Source organism: Melopsittacus undulatus, chromosome Z, assembly GCF_012275295.1.
Source record: "Melopsittacus undulatus isolate bMelUnd1 chromosome Z, bMelUnd1.mat.Z, whole genome shotgun sequence".
NCBI lineage: Eukaryota > Metazoa > Chordata > Aves > Psittaciformes > Psittaculidae > Melopsittacus > Melopsittacus undulatus.
This window is the reverse complement of record NC_047557.1, coordinates 8,702,778-8,723,209: the sequence shown is the minus strand read 5'-3', so window position 1 is coordinate 8,723,209 and position 20,432 is coordinate 8,702,778. Positions and strand designations below refer to the sequence as shown.

General features: G+C 40.9%; 1 protein-coding gene across 50 annotated transcripts in view; it reads right to left on the bottom strand.

Annotated features, from left to right (window-relative positions):
* CELF4 (CUGBP Elav-like family member 4) overlaps window positions 1–20,432 on the bottom strand; it is a 709,268-nt gene that overhangs the window by 28,514 nt on the left and 660,322 nt on the right. For 21 of the 50 annotated variants that reach the window (XM_031043795.2, XM_031043757.2, XM_031043756.2 and 18 more), the window contains one exon: window positions 15,769–15,852. The exons of 18 other annotated variants lie outside the window; for them this stretch is intronic. In XM_031043795.2, the coding sequence (XP_030899655.1) occupies window positions 15,769–15,852 (84 nt within the window). Of the gene's footprint in view, window positions 1–15,708; window positions 15,853–20,432 lie in introns of all 50 variants that reach the window. 11 more of the 50 variants (XM_034072596.1, XM_034072597.1, XM_031043749.2 and 8 more) reach the window with 1 other exon arrangement.

Below are 20,432 nucleotides of genomic sequence, written 5' to 3'. Positions count from 1 at the left end.
AGGCTCCACTCCTTTCCTTCCCCAAAACACTTAAGTTGGTAATTACATAATTAGTTATTGATATAATTAGTTTCTAATATAACTGTCCCTTTAGTGGATGACTTCCTTGCTTTTGTTGTTAATTCGTTAAAGGTGAGATCTAGGAACATTGGGGAGGTATTTGCTGTTGTGAGAGCAATGAGAAGGTGTTCAAATCCAGGATTCTCCTCTGCTCCCACCTTTATCCTCCCATCAAAACCTGGCTACCTACCCCTCTGCACTGCCTTGCTATTTCAGTCATTTTATTCCAAAGACTGTTCATTTCTTTTACTCCATGGTTTGGGCTTATTTTAGTTTTATCAAAGAATGGAGGTTTTCCTTTAATTGCCTTGCAAGGTCTTTACTGCACTGTGTTCTTTACATGATGTACTAGCTGCTGTCTTGCAATTTTCTAGTGCTGTAAAGAATTTCAGGATACAATCTGTGTGTAAGTAGCTCTATAATGTATGTGTGCATTGAAAGGTATTATATTGTAAGGTGATTTATGGGTACTGCAATACTCAATAAAGCAGTATGTCTGCAGACCTACGGCATAGCACTTCAGCTGTTTTCCAGTGTCTAATAGGGTTGTATGACTTTTTGGAACATTTAACTTCCCACTGATGTTTAATCACAACCAGGAAAGATCCACCTATCCAGTTATCCATCCATCCATCCATCCATCCATCCGTCCATCCCTTTTTTTTATAATGTATGAACAGTCAGTAACTGGTAACTGTGCTAAACAACTATTATTAAATATTTTACATCTGTAGGATGAGATAGTTGGAACTTTAGATTGTTAAGTACTGGTTTAGTATTTACTGAAACATTAATGTTCATTTTAGAAATCTATGGAATATTAAAAAACCCTCAGTGTCCCATAAGAAAAAATCTATTATTAAATTTTAAGGATGTAAATTAGATGACCTGGTAAACATTTAATATTTTATAAATCTAAGTAAAACTATGAAAATTTTGATATGAGATGATATGTCAAAGAATTAAAAGCTGTACAATGAATCCAATCACTGTGGTTTCATTGAAAATAACATCTATCAAATGAAACTGATTGCATGAAATTGCAAGTTTGGTTAATAAAGTAGGTTTACTTAGAGTATACTTAAACATTTCTGTAGTATTTGAACCTTTCTTTATAGAAAATGAAGGCAACCCACACCAAATTTCTTAAAAATTGGATAATAGATCATAAAAAAAATTGAAAATTGTGACTTACAATATTGACAAATTTCAAGTAGGCTCCTCCAGGAGCATGCTGAAAGCTCTGCGCTATTCTGTTTCTCTAACATCGCTCAGAATACATCAAAAGTAATTATAGGTAAAATTTGCCAATCATACAAAAATGGTGAAGAAGTAAATTATAACAGTAATAAGTCATGTTGACCTGGGTCACTGTGGAGGATGGACTCAGTGTTCATTTTAATCCAACCAAATGCAAAATGAAGTATGCACATGAGAAATCAAGTGGGTCACGCATAAGAAGGAGAAATCTTCACTAGAAAACAGTGCTTCTAAGAAGAACATGGGTGTCATGATAACAGCCAAAAGTGAGCTCTCAGGATTATGCTGAAATATTCAGCACAGCCTTGGGATGAAGTCAGTCTGTGAGGAATATTCCCTATGAATAAGAAGGTGATGTTACCTCTGAGTATGGCTCAGGAAAAATCCTCAGTGGAATTCTTCATTTAGTTCTGGTGGTTTTAAGAATTATTCAGAGCTATAAGAATAATTCTAGATCTGAAAAATTAATGAGTTTATAGACGAGAATGTTAAACAATCTTCTGACTGTAGTCCATATACTATAAGTGATTTCTAATAGAACATGTTATTTTTTTTTAATATAGAAAAAAAAAGGACTCGGTAATTTCTTCTGTATGGAAGCAGACGTTTGACAAATTTAAAATGGAAATAAGACACTGAGTCTGCATTTTTTAAATAGTGAAGGTAATTAACAGTTTTGGAACATCTTGTTTAGCAGTAGGGGTGGAGCACCTATCAAATGAAATCTTGATTAAGATATTTTCTAAAAGGGATGCTATGACTCAAGCAGAAGGTTTGAACCTGTCACATGAGCTGAGGTATCTGGCATATGTTATTTCAGAGTTCAGTCCAAAGGATCAGAATGGTCCCTTCTGATCCTGCATATCTGTCTGTCTATTGTTCATTTCACATTTCAGATATTTAGAAAATCAATTCTTGCCTACTAATCTGGCATGGACTCTAGTAACAGTCATGATAGAGGTGACAATTGATGTTAATGCCTTATAATAAATGGCCCCAAAGTGTGGGCTACAGACCACTGAGACAGCTGACTGGTACTCGTTCTTCATCTTGTTTCCAGCTGAGACAAACTGAACAGATGGGAAGGGGAGATTAAATGAAGAGTGAAAGTAGATGGCATGATTAACTTTCTCTAAAGGTCAGAACACCCAGTGCAGAAGGTAGCTTGATATACACTAGCATCTTCCTTATGTCACCTTCCCATCTTCCCATGCATCAAACTACTTCTATAGGTTAAGGCAGGGTGAGCTAGAATGTGCAGAGAAGTGGTCCCTGTTATTGTGCACTGTCAGTTGGAAGTTTTCCAGATAGAGCCTCAAACAATCAGTATCTTCTCTGAAGAAGGTTGAAGGCTGTAAATGCTGACCCTGAATATGGTGGTTCAAGCCAAGAAGGACTTTTCTTCCTATGAGTGTTATTTTTTACAATCTGTTTGGTTTGTTTTTTTTTGTTTTTTTTTTTTTTTCTTTTGGGGGGGGGGGGGGGGTCTTGGGGAGTGGAATTTGGTTTTTTTTGTTGTTTTGGGTTTAGTGTTTTTTTTTGTTAGTTTGTTTGGTTTTGCATAGAAAGTACTGTATGACTCACATTGAAAGTACAAGGCTGAGAGTCAAGATTAAACTAGAATTTTGACAGCTTAAATTACTGTATGGTCAGATCTAAGGTTCTGATTCACATGTACATCTGGAACCAGGGCTCCTGATCAGTAACAGCTTTTTCTGAAAAGACATAAAACCAGAAAAAGTCTCATATAGAAAACTACAACAGATTTCCTATCCTAAGAATGGAGCTAACCCTAAACCCTCATCTTTTTCCTTTAAATAGGGCTTGTTTAAAGGATGAGCAACTATTTGTCTGATTCTGTGGACTGTGGCTCTACCTGTTCTGCTAAGTAGGAGCTGAAGTAAGTCATCCACTGAATAAATCTCATAAGTGAAGGACTCAGGTTTCAGCCATTCTTTAGAAACCCCATGAATCAAATATCGGACCAACATATTGTGCTGTGGACAAAAAGCATTGTGATTCTTCTAAAGAAAGCATAATTTTCCAACACAGATGATAGCAATGGTCTTCCTTACAAGGAACAAACTAGCCAGTGAGAAATTACTCATAGATAAATGAATAGCATTTGGTCTTCTTTGAATGGTGATTAGAACTGAAGTGATTTCCTACATGCTTTCAGAAATGGAAGGAGCTCTTCTTAACTTGCTTTCTGAGCCTTCCTTGTATATATTTGGCATCATCATTGGTCAATCTAAGGTTTATGGGGAAAGTACATGGTTGGAAAAAGCAGATGAGCTTTTGATGATACAAGTCCATATCTTTGCCAGTGTAAAACCAGAAGCAAAGATTGAGCTTAGTGTGCTTTTTACACAAGTTAGGAGTGGGATTTAAGTAAATGTTCTGTTAAGGATGCACTGCTAAATCAAGATGAAGGTATTTTTTAATTGTTTTTGTTGAGCTGTATAACATAAATAAAATGAAAATAACTATTGAAGCTCCCACCAGCCATGTCACAATCCATTTCTTATCTTAATATCTTTGCTCCCAAGTTCCCTCTTGGATAACACTCCTTGTTATTTGTGGCTTTTTGAAAGAAGCTATGTATGAACACTTCAGCTACAGAAATGACTGGTCATCATTCTTGGTCTATAAGAAACAATCATCATAAAAGGTGACCCTCTTTTTCATAACATTTTATAGTGGGGAAACAAATTCATTCCTTGACTGATTAAGGAATAAACAACCAAAACATCCATAAACTCCCCAAAGAAACTAATTGTGAAGATGCACTGTGAATTATACTGCTGACTAGTGACTATTTTTTGTCAGTTCTTTCATGCCCTGGAAAGTCTCTGAAATAGATCCATTCTTGGTGTGGTAAACTACAGAATCTCCTCATTTTGCTCCTCATGATTGTTGCTTAGATGGATGACTAACCACTTCTTCCTTTTATGTTGTGGTACAACTGATACCTCATTATGGGTAGGTTGAGGCAACCCAATACGTATAGAAAGACCTGAAGCTTCTCTTGTGGGACAGTCTGGAAGTTCCTGTTCAGAAGCCAGAAATAGCGATGAATAGTTTTTAGCCATGCTTTTCAAACCAATGCTTAACTTTCTATAAAGGCCACTATATGAAAACCAAATAACAAAACTAAATGTGAAAGAAACTTCTCATACACGGTGAATCATTGGGAAAAAAAAAGAGAAAATCTCCAGTCTATTCCAAGAGGTTGTGAACTGACACTGAACTATGCTGGGTACTAAAAAAGGAGAAAGAAAAGAGTTAGACAAATGCTTTTTAAGCTGGAAGGTAACATACTGTTCCAGATCTAACCAGCTGTTACATCTGTGGTCCTTTCAGCGTGAATGTTTTCAACTACCCACAATAGACAGGGAAATGATTAGCTGGTTTCTTCTGTTATCAACATCAATGGGAATGAAACACCTTCATATTGGAGTGTGGGTGTTGATAAATTCCTATGGGTATGCCAGCAGAGCAGTCAAAAGCATATCCTGAATCCTTCAAAAATGTATTTGTAATCCTAGAGATCTCCATGAACTTCTGCAGTCCCTCAGAAGAGTTATGTTTAGTTTGTGGGACTTGAATCTTCTCACAGATTGACTAAAACCTGATCAAATTCTGGCTTCTGGACCCCCTGCCCAATGACCTGTCTGAACACTTGATCCATCCTTGGGTGGGACAAGGGGAAACTAACTTCTGGTTTAGTTGCTGAAATAGAGTGGAATATAAATATTGCTGGAAAAAAAAAATTATGAAAATGCCTTTGATTAGAAAAACTGAACACATGAGAAAGGCAGGGACAGGGTTCTTAATTTGAAGAGATGGGGTGAAAATATGAGTTGCCCCCCCAAAAGTGGCTCTTGCATTGATTCCTAAAATCAACTAGCAAAAATTCTTTTCTCATAAGCGTTTTCAAAAGCCCAATAGCATAATAATCTTCCTGGATCCTGTTCAGCCATGCCAGGAGACCCACAATGACCAAGGCTAATGCTTTAGAATTTCTGGAAAACCTTCTAGACAAGGATTTTAAAGGGTCATTAGAGATCTATCTTTACAAGAATCATATAACTTCACCCTTAAATTGTCAAAACTCAATCAGATTTGCAGGTCATGTTGCCAAAAAGGGAGGAAACTTGTTGCCTGTGAAGGAGCCGAGGACAGCAGCAGCTCTTGTATGTTAGATGCACTGCCTGCCTTTTATAATAATGAACATGCCTGGCTAAATATTTGGGCACTGGAGGTCAGCTGGTGAAAGGGTCATAGTGTCACTGTCTGTAGGTTTTCCATGGCTTACATCACTGAGGATGTCATTAGAGATGTGCGTTGGCCTGCAAGGAAGACCAACAGCATCCTGAGCTCTATTAACAAAAGAACAGCCAATTAGTGAAGTGACTACTGTTTTCTAGACAGCACTCATTAGATCACACTTGGACATCTAGTTTTGTATATACCTTCTCCCCAGCATAGAAAAGACAGTGACAAAGCAGAGTGAGTTCATCACAGGGCCATCAGCATGGACAAGGAGAACTGTCAGAGTAAGGAGACTGAGATAGTCTCTTCACATCAGGGAAAGTTCAGATTGGACAGTAGGAAAAGTTTCTTCACTGAGAGGGTGGTCAGTCCACGGAACAAGCTCCTTAGGGAAGTGGTCATGGCACCAAGACTATCAGAATTCAAGTAGCATCTGGATTAGCATCATAAGGATTAATTTTAGGTAGTACTGTGAGGAGCAAAGAGTTGGACTTGATTTCAACTCAAGATATTCTATGATTCACAAATTGAAAATGAAGAGACTGGACATAAGGAAAAGCTTTTCCACCTTGAAGGCTAACAAGCATTGAAGCATGTTGCCCAAATTCAAACTACATGCTCAGTCGCTTTCATTGTTTTTAATAACTTGCAGACATATTGGTACTGCAGAAATATATATAGTACTTATATAATGTACACACCTATACATATGTGATATATTACAGATCGAGACTGGAGAGAGTGGGGATGGTTTAAATTTAGTTGGGGATTTGAAACAGATGAAAATATATATGGTTAAGAAAGGCATACATATTTTTATGGAGACCTGCAAGTTGTCACCCTGTTTATAACCTTTGAAGATACCAATATATTCTATCTGAAGATGTTAATCTCATCTAGGGACTGGTTTTTATGCTGGTGTGCTTACTTGAAAAGGGAAAATATCACATGCACCAGTACATTAAAACAATGCTAAGGTTGCAAATTGAAGCACTAGAGTTAGAAATGCAAGGAATTATGTTACCTATAAAATTTTAATTCTGTATTGTTTTGTATATGCATTAAGGCGCTGCTTCTAACTACACATTTCTGTATTTTTCTTCTTCATGGCATCCTTGTTTTAATTACTGTAGAGAATGAATAACATAACAGGGTGAGGAAAATGGCAATGTATCAGACTCATTATTCCATGTGTTGGAATGTAGACAGTAAATAAGGCAGGGAAAGGATGGTTTTGTAGTTGTACAACCAAATGTTGCCTTGGAGAGCTGGAATTGATCCCTATTTCTGCCATGACAATCCCAGATTTGCTGGGTGTATCATATATCACAAAATTCCTTTAATAAGATCTAGGCTTCTTTTATACTAGTAAATAAAATAGTGCAGCCTCTGAGTGCAAATTGTACATCATGGCTGGAATCTACATGACTATACCCTCTTGTCCCTCAAAAGAGAGTGGCCTTATCTATACTGCTGTCTAAGGACAGTCCCTGCCTTTGCCACTGTTGAGCCATGTCCAAGAAATGTCCAGCCATGGGTTAATTGCCATGACTCAAATAGAGCCAATGGCACACAATGTTAAGAAGATATGGGTAGTTATGGCACAGTGTTTGAGCAAATGTGTAATGCCTCTTTATTTTGCCAGAGAAGATAAAGCTTTAGTGTGTGTTCCTCTTCTTGGTGCACTATCTGAGATTTCACAGATGGAAAAGTTGCTGCCCAAACCTGCATCTGGAGTGAACATAAACATAGCATGCCCTGTGTTGTGCTGAATACTTTGAGAAAACAAGCAAACAGACTGATCAGGCTCATGCATCTCAGATTAGTCACTCAAAATTACTAAATAGTTTTAAATATCTTTCTATGCCTCATCACCCCCTTGGTGAAATGAAGACACCATGAGCACTGTGAAAATGCTGTTACTTAACTCTGTGAACCTCTCAAATGCTCTGCTGGGAAGGACGTTAGGAAAACAGATGAGGAAATAATAATAAATTCATATTCATAGCAGGGTTTGAATATTGTGCAGGAAGGAGGGCCTGGGGCCAAGCACAGAGCTGTGAGGATCTATTGAACAGCTTCTCAGTTACTAGTTAGCTGACAGACTTCAAAATGCTGAAAAGCAGCCCTGTGCAGTGAATGAGACAGGATAGATGGATATAAAGAAGTTGAAGACAGATATACGGGGGGAGGGATGGATGGGTGAATGGATTTATAGAGACTCATCCATTCTACAGCTTGAATTCACCTTTCTTCAGAGAGATCTTTGGGGAAAGAAAATAAAACCAGATGCAATGGGTAACCAAAATACTGTGGTGGGTCTGAAGTCTCGCAAGACCAGGATGTGGTAAGTCTGCGCTCTGCAGATCAATCACTTTGAGCTCAGAAATTGCCCTGCTCATTATTTCTGACTTCTGAACCAAAACTTCTGGCCTGAATGAAAGTAGCACTAGAGACCCTTCTCTGTCACTTTTATACACACGTGTGTTCATGTTCGAAACAATCATAGCCTTGGAACACACATAGGACCAGATGTATACGACTTGGGTTCATATACCCTATCTAGCATCAAAGGGTTTTTAGCGGACAAGGCACATGAGGGATCAGTCAGGTTCTTTTCCCAGGTCCCAGTACTGATGGACTGACACGAAGCCCAGAGCATTAAGTTTTTAATCTCTTTTAAAATTCTTTTCATTTTATCTTATTTTTTCCTCCTCTCTTTCTTCTGGCATTAACTCTTAACATCAGTCATTTCTATTAGTCACATAAATAGCCATTCCTCCTTTTGAAGGGTCTTAAATGTAGCCACAAAGACCCTACAGTAATGAGCTCCTCCATCTAATTAACCCCATAAGTAAAAACATTTATAATGATTTTGTAAGTGTGCATGTGAGTAGGCATGCACAAACATATCCATAACCTGAAAATATTCTGGATGGACTCTGTCTATCACTTGTGTGGAGAGATGGATAGAACTGTGATAGACACATGGACAGACAGAAAATAGAAGACAGATTCTGAAAGCATATTCTTGTCTAATAAATTGTTACGCTACAAAAGAAAGCAGAAGTCCCTGTGTACAGTGTATAGATTTTCTTTACTGTGAGTTATTGGGGAAAGACAGAGCTGTCCCTTTAATGGGAGAGCTGCAAACAGCTGTTCCTTATGCATACATGCTTGCTTGGTCTGAAAGTTTTGGTAAGTCAGTGCATAACTGACAGTTAGATTTATCTCCCCAATAAGCAGTCAACATTATAATAAAGGAAAAATGCTTTCAGTGCACCTTTGAGAGTGCATCAGAAATTAATCTAAACATCAAATTAATTATAGTTTGTAAATGAATAGTGGCTCACAGCCCTAATACTTCTCCTTCTCCTCCTCTTCCCTCTAAAGCCTCCCCCAACAAACTGCAGTGGTTGGTTGTGCTGTGCAGTGAGTTTGATGAACAGCTCCTTCTCTTTCTTACTCACACTACTCTTCCTTTATCAGCTGGAGCAAAGTCCTATCCTTACTCTGCAGAGCTGAAGTGTCAGAGTGTGGCTGCTTTGGAGTGTGACAGAGGGCAGCTAGCAAATAATAAACTATTGTTCCTCCTTCCCCTTTCCTATGGGAGCATTAAGCACCCCTCTAATGCTTCCTATAGGAGCATTAAGCACCTCCTTCCCTTCCCTTACTTTCCAACTAAGCTGGACACCTCATTAACATCTCCTTGGTTGTCTGTCTATGCCAGGTACTTTTGAGTGGAGAGGACCACAACAAGTGCTGATCTGAACAGAAACATCCCAGTGGGCAGGCATGCTTAATGAGCCTGGAAAATTGTTCCCATGTTGCCTCAACTCAGGCACTCAAAGTAGTGGCTTCTTCCATTACATCCTTAGATTTGGTCCATAGTCTGTAGCTATGACGATCTGACATTGTTCAGGCACCTGAAACACAATGTGTTGCCACCAGGTCAAGCAAAGTAAAGGATATAACCTAATTTGGTGGGCTACAGGGAGAAACGCTCAGGTAGAGACTTTTCTTAGGAAATTTGAAATCAGGTTGAGAGAAAGAAGAAAAAAAGTACAATTAATCGTAGTACTGGTAACAGCCACCATCCTACTTTCTCCCAGGTGTTTCCTCATAATTCATCTATCTGATGTGAATCTTCCTATTTAAAAAAAGAAGAATCAGAAAACAAACCCCCAAAACCTTTGAGCTGATAAATAACTCTCCTCATCCAGGGATCCTAAAGCTCTGTGAAAGGGAGTCAGTCCTGCTACAAGGGGAACCCAATATCTAGGCTGATCCATGGTTGCCCACATGAGGCCGCTATTTCTTACCACCTTAATCCTGGACCTGCTCATTTCCCTGGATGAATTTAAGGAAAGTCTGTAGTTTTATTATTAAATGAGAAACTGCCAGCTTTGGCAGGGCATGTTGGAGGCACATTGTGAGCAGGTGCTGAACAATATTTTTCTGATGTACCTCAGGGTCTGTTGTTCCACTCCTGTGTCTTATGGAGTGCTGCCAATGCACTTTAGACCTCATCTGCAATGCCCCTGTTCCCAGGTCCTGCATAGCTTTGCCGGTGTCCTGGTCCCTTGACGTTCCTTTCTTCTTTCTGTTTCAGCTTCCAGGCTGAAACTCTGTAGACCATCATGACCTGCCTGCTGCCTTGCATCTCCCACTGCACCTTTCTGCCACCACACTGCAATCTTGAACTGTCGGTGTGTTTTTAACAACATGATACAAGCTCTACCCATGCCTCAGCTGTTCTCCTGAGCTTCACACCCTCCTGTGTCCAGTCCTCATTTCTCACTGCATTTCTCACCTTCAATCTCTCCCCTTTGGCTCTCCCGTTTCTTTTCATAAGCTAGGAGCCAGCAGAATTTTAGTGGGGGAATTAAACTATGTAACAACTAACATAATTTACTACTATCCATCAATCGTTGTTATTTCTTCTCTTTTGGTGTCTTCAGAGAAGACTCGTTTTCCAAATGGGGTGGCCAACTAGCAGCTTTCAAGTGGACTTCATACAGGCATCTGCGATGAAACTCGATGTCCATGTTGTACCAAGAGCCAAACAATATATTTCCTTTAGGCCATATAGATCTATTGTCCTAAGAAAACCCAACAGTTTGTAGTCAAAGCTAGAATACTCTGTGCTACTTTTAATGTGGGGCACTTCAAAAAGGGGTGGGACATCCCTCTGCAGTGTGAAAGTCCATTTGGAATTCATAGAAAAGCAGAACATACAGCAGTTGTGGTTGCTCACACCTGGGATGTCAGACCATCTTGAGTTGAAGTAGAGGGAAACCAGCTCTGTGGTGGGGTTTCTGTGGGCATAAAGGAGGTTCTTCACAGCCTCCCCATGGGGAGAAGCTGAAGTTGCCACACCAGTGGGTATTGGGAACAGACACATGCCAAGGAGGCACATGTGGGGACAAGGTAAGGGTACGGTGCAGAACTCTCCTGACAGTGTCTGCTGCTTGATGGTGTGCAAGGAGCCAGCAGATCCAGGTGTTCACTGCTCTCAGAAAGTGGAGGAATGAATTTCCAAGTGCACCAGTAAAGCAATTTCACCAGCTTTAATTTATCTACATCCTATTTGACACCTTGGGGTAACTAGTTGGCCTCTGCTGCTCCATCCATATCCTCGTTTTTCTAATTTCTGTCATGTCTTCCTAATTAATATCGCTCAAACCTACACTTTTCTCTCTCTTCTCTGTTAAAACATTTTCCTAGAACACATCTGTCTCTGTATTTCACTAGTTTAATGTCTTCAAATGTCTTCTTAAAATGTGTCTTGTGTGACAACAGGGAGTGCTCCTGAAATTAGGACTGTATTGTCGCATCACTCTAATACAGGTAGAATTAGCCATGACTGCCCAGTGTGAAGAGCATTCCTCTCATATTGACTACATGTTTTAGCAGCCTTAGCAGTGTCATTTTATTGGAATTTTGTGGTTTTCTTGTGGGTTTTTTTTTTCTTTTTTCCCTTTTACACGAATTGGTCACATTTCTATTATTTACATAACTGTGAGGGGAATTATCACCAGAACCTTTGAGACCAGCACATATGTATATTTCACATCCTCTGATATTTAGCATACCTACACACAGAAGAATCTAAACACATGCAATGGGAAAATGAGAGACCCAGTGCAGTCTCTGCCTTGCACAGAGACAAGCTCCAGGGTCCTGCAGAGGCTGATGTTCAGGCTGTGGCACACTAAACCTTGTGTGCAAGACTTCCTAAACCAGCATCCTGTGAGAATGAGAGTCACTGTCTTCAAGGAGTGTGTAAGTGTAATTTTTTTGCATAGTGAGACAGTGATTCCTTGCTGTGGTGCTGCCATTTCACTGGGAATGATCAGCATTGCCCAGTGGGAGAAACATGCTGGCTTGCCCTGGTTTCAGCTGGGATAGAGGTTACAGGTATCAGATGGGCACTGAGTGAAGGACTAGTGAAAAAGGAGAGAGAAGGGCAGAACAGTGAATAGGTATGAAGGAGAACTTATTGAGTCTGAATATGAGAGGGTGTATAAGGCAGTGTCTGAGGACAAACACAAGGAGATGCTGATATAGTTGGTGTGGTGGAGGCTCAGGCCATAGGGATAGACAGGGTGCTAGTGAGTGGGAAGGAGTGAGTGTGATCTGCACTTGGCCATGTTACAGCTGTGTCAGGATAGGGAGGGAAATAAAAGGTAGAGGTTTAAATATTGTAAAAGAAAATGAAGAATTTAGGTCTAGCCTGGATGTGTGCAGCGGGAGAAAAGGTAAAGGCAAAGAAGCTTTAAATGACTTTTTTAACTTAAGAAGTAAGGGTTGTTTCTAAGCCAATCTTACACACTAGAGCAAGCTGTCCTGCTATGAAAAACAATAGACATATTTTAAGCACTTTCACATTTATACATGTAACTGGTATTTGCTTGCATTCCTTGCTGCTCCTTCTCACCCAGGAGGCAGCAGCCTCTGAATTGGGAAAGTCAAAGGCTTCATGACCACAGCCTGGTTTCTTCAGCCTGTTCAGGTGCTAGGTTCTCTGCAGGGTCATGGACTTCAGAAACCAGGACAAAGGCCTGTGGCTGATCTTGCTTCTTTCCTAACACTCTGGTGTCTGCTCCTACACCGTCCTGACAGTAGTGGTCAAAGGAGATCAGTCTGAGCTGGAAATGCAGGGGAGAATTCAGAAACAAACAGAAAGGAATAAAAATCCTTTTTTGAGATGCTGCTATACTGACTCACTCCATTTGGACCAGCTGCTTGCAGCAATCCAACAGTGAGACATGAGCAGCAAATGAAATACTTTCTGTTCCCATGGAAAAAAACATGGTGACATTTTTCTCCACAGAATTTTTAAAGTTTGTCTAAAGCAGGACTTCTTGACAATTTCTCAACAACCTGGGGCTAGATTCTGTTATGGCAATTTACTTGGGATCTGCATAGCAGATACATTTTAAAAGGTCATATAATGGTGGAATATCTTTCTGGGGCCAGACAGAATTGTCCCCCCAGGCTACCAGTTGGAGAGCTGTAGCTGGGTTAAAAAAAAAGTGAAACAGAATGCAAATGCTATGTTTTTACATGTTGAGTTTTGGGAAATGTTTAAGCAGAAAAGGAAAGAGTTTTCTTACTTTCAAAGTTAGTAAAATCATTTCAAAGTTAATAAAATACCTTTAAGAAAAGGTAATTCTATTTTTTTTTAGTTGACTTTCTGAACAAAAGATATCATAATAATTGGTATTTTCAGTGGACTCAACAAAACAAATGAAAGGCCTGATTTTCTGTAATACATGTTTTTTGCATTGCTTTAAAGTTGAGGGTCAGCTGGGTGCAAGGGTTTGAAGAGCAGCATGACATGCTACCTGTGCTTCTGCTGTTTCTGTCCTTCTGGAGGTGGTGCACATGGCAGCATTGTCAAAATGTTTGTCTGAGACCAGCCGTCAAAGCAGGCACTATGGGAAAGTAAGCTAAAGCCAGAGAAAATTGAGGCTTGATCCCTGGGACCCCCAAATGACTGTACTTGGATATTTGTGTCTCTAAAGCTAACATAGGGTGACTAAGATCTACTGGCAACCTTTAATTCCTGCTTTTTCTTGCCTATGAAGTTGAGTCAAGACATCCAAAGAGCCCTTTCCCACTTTTGGGCTGGAATAGCTCACCATTAGTTTTTGAGTTTATTTCATCAAGCAAACTGTTTAGTTTCTTCCAGTAAGACTCAATGTTAAGAGAAATTTCTGCTAAGATCCCTTAATTCCTGCTCAGCTGCCAATCACGATCTCCAAGTACCCTGAAAACAGCCATAAAAAAGCCCCACAACCCTGCCCAACAAGCTAGATATGTGTTGCTATCCTTGTGAATCCTTGTAGCCAGAAAGCCTTGAGCTAAGAGGAGGTAAGGTGAATACCTGTCCAGAAGATGCTCTCCCTTACTGGACTTGACTCTTATCTTATGTCTCTATTTACCTGTGGTCTTCCCACTTGTCGAAATGTGGAGAACCAGGCTCAGTAGTCCCCTAAACATTTATGATAGGAATGGCAATTTCATTGCCGAAGGTCCAACTAGTGGATATCCTAGAAGCATTAGCTCTCAGTGTCACCTAGAGCTTTGCTGCTCTGCTTATGTTGTTACAAGCTTTTATGTAGTTAAAGCTCTGAAATGCAGGTGGGCTCTGGAGAGAATGGGGCCAATAATGTCTCACTTGAATTTCCCAACAGCATCTTTACATCAAACTCTTTGTCCTTCATTCATCTAGTGCATGAGAGTGCAGCAACCCAATGACTACTGGTGGAAAACCGTGTGTCCCCTCACATCAGGGGACAGAGCTTTTTCAATCAAAGGGAGAAATAGCCTGTCCAGACCCTCTGTGGATGGGCAGGAGGAACTATGGATAGAGAAGGGGCATGAAACAGCTGGAAATACTGTCTGACATGCACCATAGCTAGAAAGGAATGAGGTAAGTGTTCTGGGGTGTGAGCTGCTCAGAAGGCGAAAGGGAAAGGTAGCATGGAAAGGAAGCATAGTGTGGAGACTGAGAGTGGCTTTAAGATCAGATGAAACTCCAGTGGGTCTGAACTCTGGAAGTTTGTCTGAGAGACAGAGTTCCAGTTAGCTGCAAGTAACAGGAAAAGAAAAGCAATAGTTTGTCTGGTTGCACTTCTCAGAGAAGGTCTGCAAAGAGATGGCAGAGAACCAAGAACTGCATATCCCAGTGGAGGGCATATGGATGGGGGAGATCCACTGTCCACCAGGTGGGATGGGATCCAGTGCAGCAGGGTCCCCATGCTGCCATACTGCCATAGGGGACCCTTCACAGTAACACCTTTGTAGACAGCAGGATCCTACTGAGGCACTATGGACACATCACCACATGGCTGCTGGCTGGCTGAGCCCTTCTATTCATAAGCCACCAGCTAGGGAGCATTCCTAGCTGGTGGCTCACAGATGGCTCTTTCCATTCTCCAGCTGGTAGGGTTGAGTCAGCAGCAGGGCCAGAGACGTGTGAGCATGGTGCAGCTTTCCCACCCAGCCTCTTAACATGCAGGGTTAGCTCAGTCTGTCTGTATCTGCTGTGGTGCTGGCTGGGGTCCATATCTACCTGCAGTCCACCAAGCAGCCATCCCTTCAGAAGACTAGGCTTTCAGCTGATGTTCAACCCTTGTCCCCTTGCAGTCTAATGGGAGCTACAATCACAGCTCTGTATTCCCTTCAGCCTCATGACCTGTTTTTCATTTTGCTTAGGTATAGAAATTCCCCTTCTGCCACATGCTCCCTCTGCTGACCCTGTCAGCACTTCACTTACCCCTCCATCCCTCTTCATTTTGCTCCATACACTTTAGTCTTTTCTATACCCTCCCCACCTCCCTTTCCAAGGGGGGTACAATTTCCACCCCACCAGCAGCCTCAACACCTTGCTGTTGGTGAGATGCCAGTCCTTCACTTCTAAGCAGTGCATACAACTCTGAGCATGAGACAATTAGGAGAGAAAGAGGGAAGGGGGAAAGTATTGACAGGAGTAAATTGAGAGAAATCATAAAGCTTAAGCAGAAAGAAAGCGGTTTGAAAGGTAAAGTATTTAGAGAAAGCCCCTTCCTGGATGAATCTAATTGTTTTGTTATCTTTACCCACCAAAGCATTTACTTTGGTTTGTCGCCCGATCCACAAACACTTTCGAGGAGATGACATTACCGAAAGGCAGGAACATCTGCATCAGCTCAGCATCCCCAAACTCCTGGGGCAGATGGTAGATAAACAGGTTACAGCCCTCTGGTCCTGTCAAGAGAAAAAGAAGACACATGAATGAAGAAAAATAGGATATGAGAAAGTACATGGTGATTTATGTTATCATCCCCTCTTTCTGGTGGTTAAAGGGTCACCTCTAGGAAGCAGTGTGTAGGCTCCCAGAAGAATGGACAAAGCAGAAGACCAGCAGCTCAGAAAGTCACCCAGAGGCTATGCTAACTTCATTAACCTTCCCAGGACAGACACTAGGATAAAACCCAAAGACAGAGGAATGCAGCAGCACATGTGGCCATGGAAAGACAGAATGGAGGAGTAAGAACTAAAAGAATTCAAGAATGCCATCCATGGTTTTTATTTGCTCCTCACAATCTTATTTAACCCATAAAGTTTTGGGTGACCCACACTAACTTTTGCCTCTTCTCAGTGTCTGCATGCAGAACTTTCATTATCTGTCTCGTATCTGTGTAAGAACTGTATAAACAAGTAGACAGATATGCACAAACCCACAGGCTTATTTTGTTCTGTATAATTTTACATTCAACCCCTCAGCTCGACTCAGCCTGAAGACTCACCAAATCTGCACAGTTTGAGCATGTCTCCCATTCTAGAGGGTCTCAAAGAGAGATTACAAATCTTAATTACTGGACAAGAGGAGTTGCTTTTTTTTGCCTCAGTGCTGTAATGCATACTCTTACAGACTTCAGAGGGTGCATGGAAAGATATCCTGAGAGGACTCTTTAGCTGGAATATTCAGTTATGTTAAAACACAGACCTTCAGAAAATGTTTGGTGGAAATTGTATTTTGGGGCAAAAAGAGGAAAAACCTGCATCTGGTCAAATAACCAAGAATGACGCTTTTCAGTGGGACTTTTATTTTTAAGCAAGTTGTATTTGGACAAAAGCCAAAAGGAATTGGAGTGTCCAAATGGTTCTGTTGACAAAAATAAATATTTAAACCCCTTGCAGTGTCCACTAGGAGAAAACTTCACAGTTTGAGGAGGCAAGGATTGGTTTCTTTCATGGTCTTATTTTCAATAGTACTTCCAGCTGCTGCCCACCTCTGCACTGACCTGAACAGGTAACTCCATCCCTGCTTTGCTCAGGGGGTTAAGATGAAGGGAATACTGTATGTGCTCATTGATGCAAGGATAATAAGGCAGAAGGAAGGAGGATTTCCTCCTTACTCCAGCCCTTGTGCATACAACCCTGTGACCTGACTCATCCAACTTCCCCACATTTACCTCTGGGACACAGTATGGGGAAGGAAAAGGTTTTTCAATATTGTCATTTTCTTCATCAGGGCACAATTACAGTGTCATAACACAGCAAATTACAACTTTGCCTTTCCTTGTTAGGGAGAGGAGCTCACCTAGATGCTCCCACCTTTTTTTAGCCATTACTCATCCCCCCGGCTGGCAGGAGAAGTACAGCGAAGTCAGGATTCTGGCAGATGCCCATTTAAAGCTCATTAAAATTCCTGGGCCTCAGCGTGATTGAAGTCACAGGCTTTCCACATTTCCTTTTGGATTAATGGAAAATGAAGCCCTAATGAATATTTGCTAAGCACAATTTTCCCCACTAATTTGCTAAAAGGACTGTCACGAAGGAACAGCTGATCCTTTGCATCTTGTGCATTTCCTAGAGGTCATGAGGATGGTAACAGGGTTTCTTCCAAATGGGGGGGATTGTGGGATAATTAACTAATTAGGCACCCGGTCATCTGCTTAGCTAAATTACTTTTGAACCTCAGTGGCCCACAATCAGGCTCCCTTATTTCATGCCAAGTTTTTCCATCCTCCTCCTCCTCCTGTCTGCCTCTTCCTTAGCCTCCTCACAGAGCAACTATCCCTTCTTCAGTCCTTGCTGCAGTTTATTTCCACTAAATGTGGAGTTATTGGCACAGTAAACTAGATCTGAAACAGTCTGAAAGTGTTAAACAAACACCGACCCCCTTAGGTGTCTGTTAGAATTGACAAAATTCTGCCCAGGAGAAGACCACAGGCCAGAATAGCAGGCAAAAATTCATTCCTTCATCTGAACGTGCCCCAGAGCACTTCTGCTGTGGGATTTGAGATGCACATTATAATAGAATGGGTAAAATCTTGGCTTTGTTGTAATTAGTGGCAAAATTCCCACCGACATCACCAGAGCCAGCAGTTTGCTCTGTAAAACTGGCAAATTCTTTCAAAAATACCAGCTGCATTTCCTGGGGTCTTGGATGTGTTGTGCATGAGTAGGGATTCTGCCTGCGTGTGCTGAGAACCACCTACTAAGGCATAAGGCAAACCAGGAGGCACACAATTTCATCTACACTGGGTTTAAAGGTTGGTCTCAAGGAGAGAACAACCCTTAGTTCACCTTGAAATCAGCCTTGTTTCACAACCCTTGGAGACAGAGAGGAAGAGACCAGGGAAGATGTGGAAAAGCAGAGACCACCCTCAAAGCCCAGTTCACCTCTGAAATGTGTCTGGGAAAGCCCTACTGCGGCTTCCCGTATCAATTCAGACATTCAAGGCTAGTCTTGCCCTGTTCCCAGCTACAGAGGGTTTTCAGTAATTTCTAATGCTGAAAACTCCACCTGCTACTAAGAAAAACACGAGGTATTTTGATTTGTTTTACCATCCTCACATACGAAAATTCTGCCATTAGAATTTAACAGGCAATTTCTTGTTAAATCTATTCATCCATAACTTACCTATCACAGTTAGACTCCTTGATAAAGAATGCACAAAACAAGATCTGTATTCCTCAGCTCTTCTACCTTGTGTTTTGGGTTTTTTATTTTGCCTAAGCCAAGTTGATCTGGGCACTCTGTGGAAGACTATATGCTTATGTGTATGACAAATTCTTCATACATTTGTATATATTTTTAAGAATTTAAAGGCATGAGGTGTTCACCTCAGAATGCTGTGAAGAACTAACTTAGCTCTCAGTGTACATATGCAATGAGTTTTAAAGGACTCTGTTAGGGTCACTGAGGCAAGAGGAAGATCACAGCTGGTGTGGCAAAACCTTAGTGACAGAGTCCAACTATCTTCTTGGAGAGAAAGGTATTGTTGAGTTCAAGGCCAGGTTGGATGGGGCTTTGAGCAACCTGGTCTAGTAAAAGGTGTCTCTGTTCATGGCATGGGGGTTGGAAGCAGATGATCCTTAAGGTCCCTTCCAACCCAAACCATTCTATAATGCTTCTGTACTTATCAGAGATTGGAATACTTGGCAGTTCAGTGCTGAATACAGTACTAAAATTATTTACACATACTTTGGTTTTCAGAAGGTATGTAAGTCAGCACTAAAACTAACCCTCATGACACATCATGAGAAGAGTATCAAGGTCCATTTCTACTCCGACACCTACAACAGCTCTTGGTTTTATGGCCTTACGTTATAGATATTTCTGTTCATTAATACATAAGAAGCACAGGTAGACTTGATTCAGACAAAAATGAAAGAAATTGTTTGAGAAATACACTGTTTATGAATAGTCTGTAAATTACAGGCAGACCATACTCTGTCCATGCTCTTCATCTTTCAGCTCATTGTTAGTTTGTGAAACCAAACCTATCCCTGCATGTCCATTGTAGACGTGAGTAAACTCCATACGTATATATACCTGCACTGACATCAGCTATCTATTACTGCATCCTCAAGACCAAGAATCAGTGTTCTAAGGAAAGATATGACTAGACTGGTTTTCCTAAAGTAAGAAAAAATGGGTTGTCCCATAAGGTTGCATGAAGTTAGTCTGTAGTCTTTTGGTCAGCTGCACACCTCACCTCTACAACAAATACTCAGAGGCTGGAATTTCATTGCCTGTTCTGCATCTGCTTGCTGTTCAGTCCCAGCATGTTTGAGCATAGAGCATATGGGAATCACAAGCCTGCAACATTTTATTTTAATATCTAACTGTACTTCTAGTTTAAGAAGTTATGTCAAAATGAATAATACCATTCAAATTTAAAATTAGCCCCAAGTTTTGCCTGGTTGATATGGCCTGAATCAAGACTTCATCTCTATGGCTTTGATTGTTCTGAATCTGTTCCACCCTATGCGCCCCATCAGCTGCTGGCAGCCTTGGTGCTTCTAGGAAAGTAATGACTAGTCTCTATAGGAATGTTGCAGCAGCCAAGTGGCTCTGGGCTTGTTATCCAACCGGGATCTGGGAGCGGAGAATTAGCATTGTTATTAACAATGTGATCATCGATGTTATTGTTGTGGTAGGGCTGGTTCATTAACGAATCAATGTTTGTGCACATCCTTGCAAACATAAAGTACTCTTCTCAACACTGAGTGTTATTATTATTAGAGTTCCCTCTTGCTGTGTTTTCCTGTTAAGGGTTAGAGATGCTTAAAAATCTTTGCTAAAAAGGAGTGTCATGCCTTAGAGATTCTCCCTTGAACAACCAGCAAAGAAAGCCACAACATCTAAATACTGCAGGAAAATGGAGAACTCTGGGAATGGTGACCTGTATCGGACTGGTGGTTCATCTCATATGTCTGGTCCCCAACCATCCTCAGTACCAGCTGCTTACAGGAAGAAGTGAGGAGTTATGAGACAGCTTGTCCACTGGGTGACACTCACCGTCAACCCACAGCAGCACACCATGCACTGT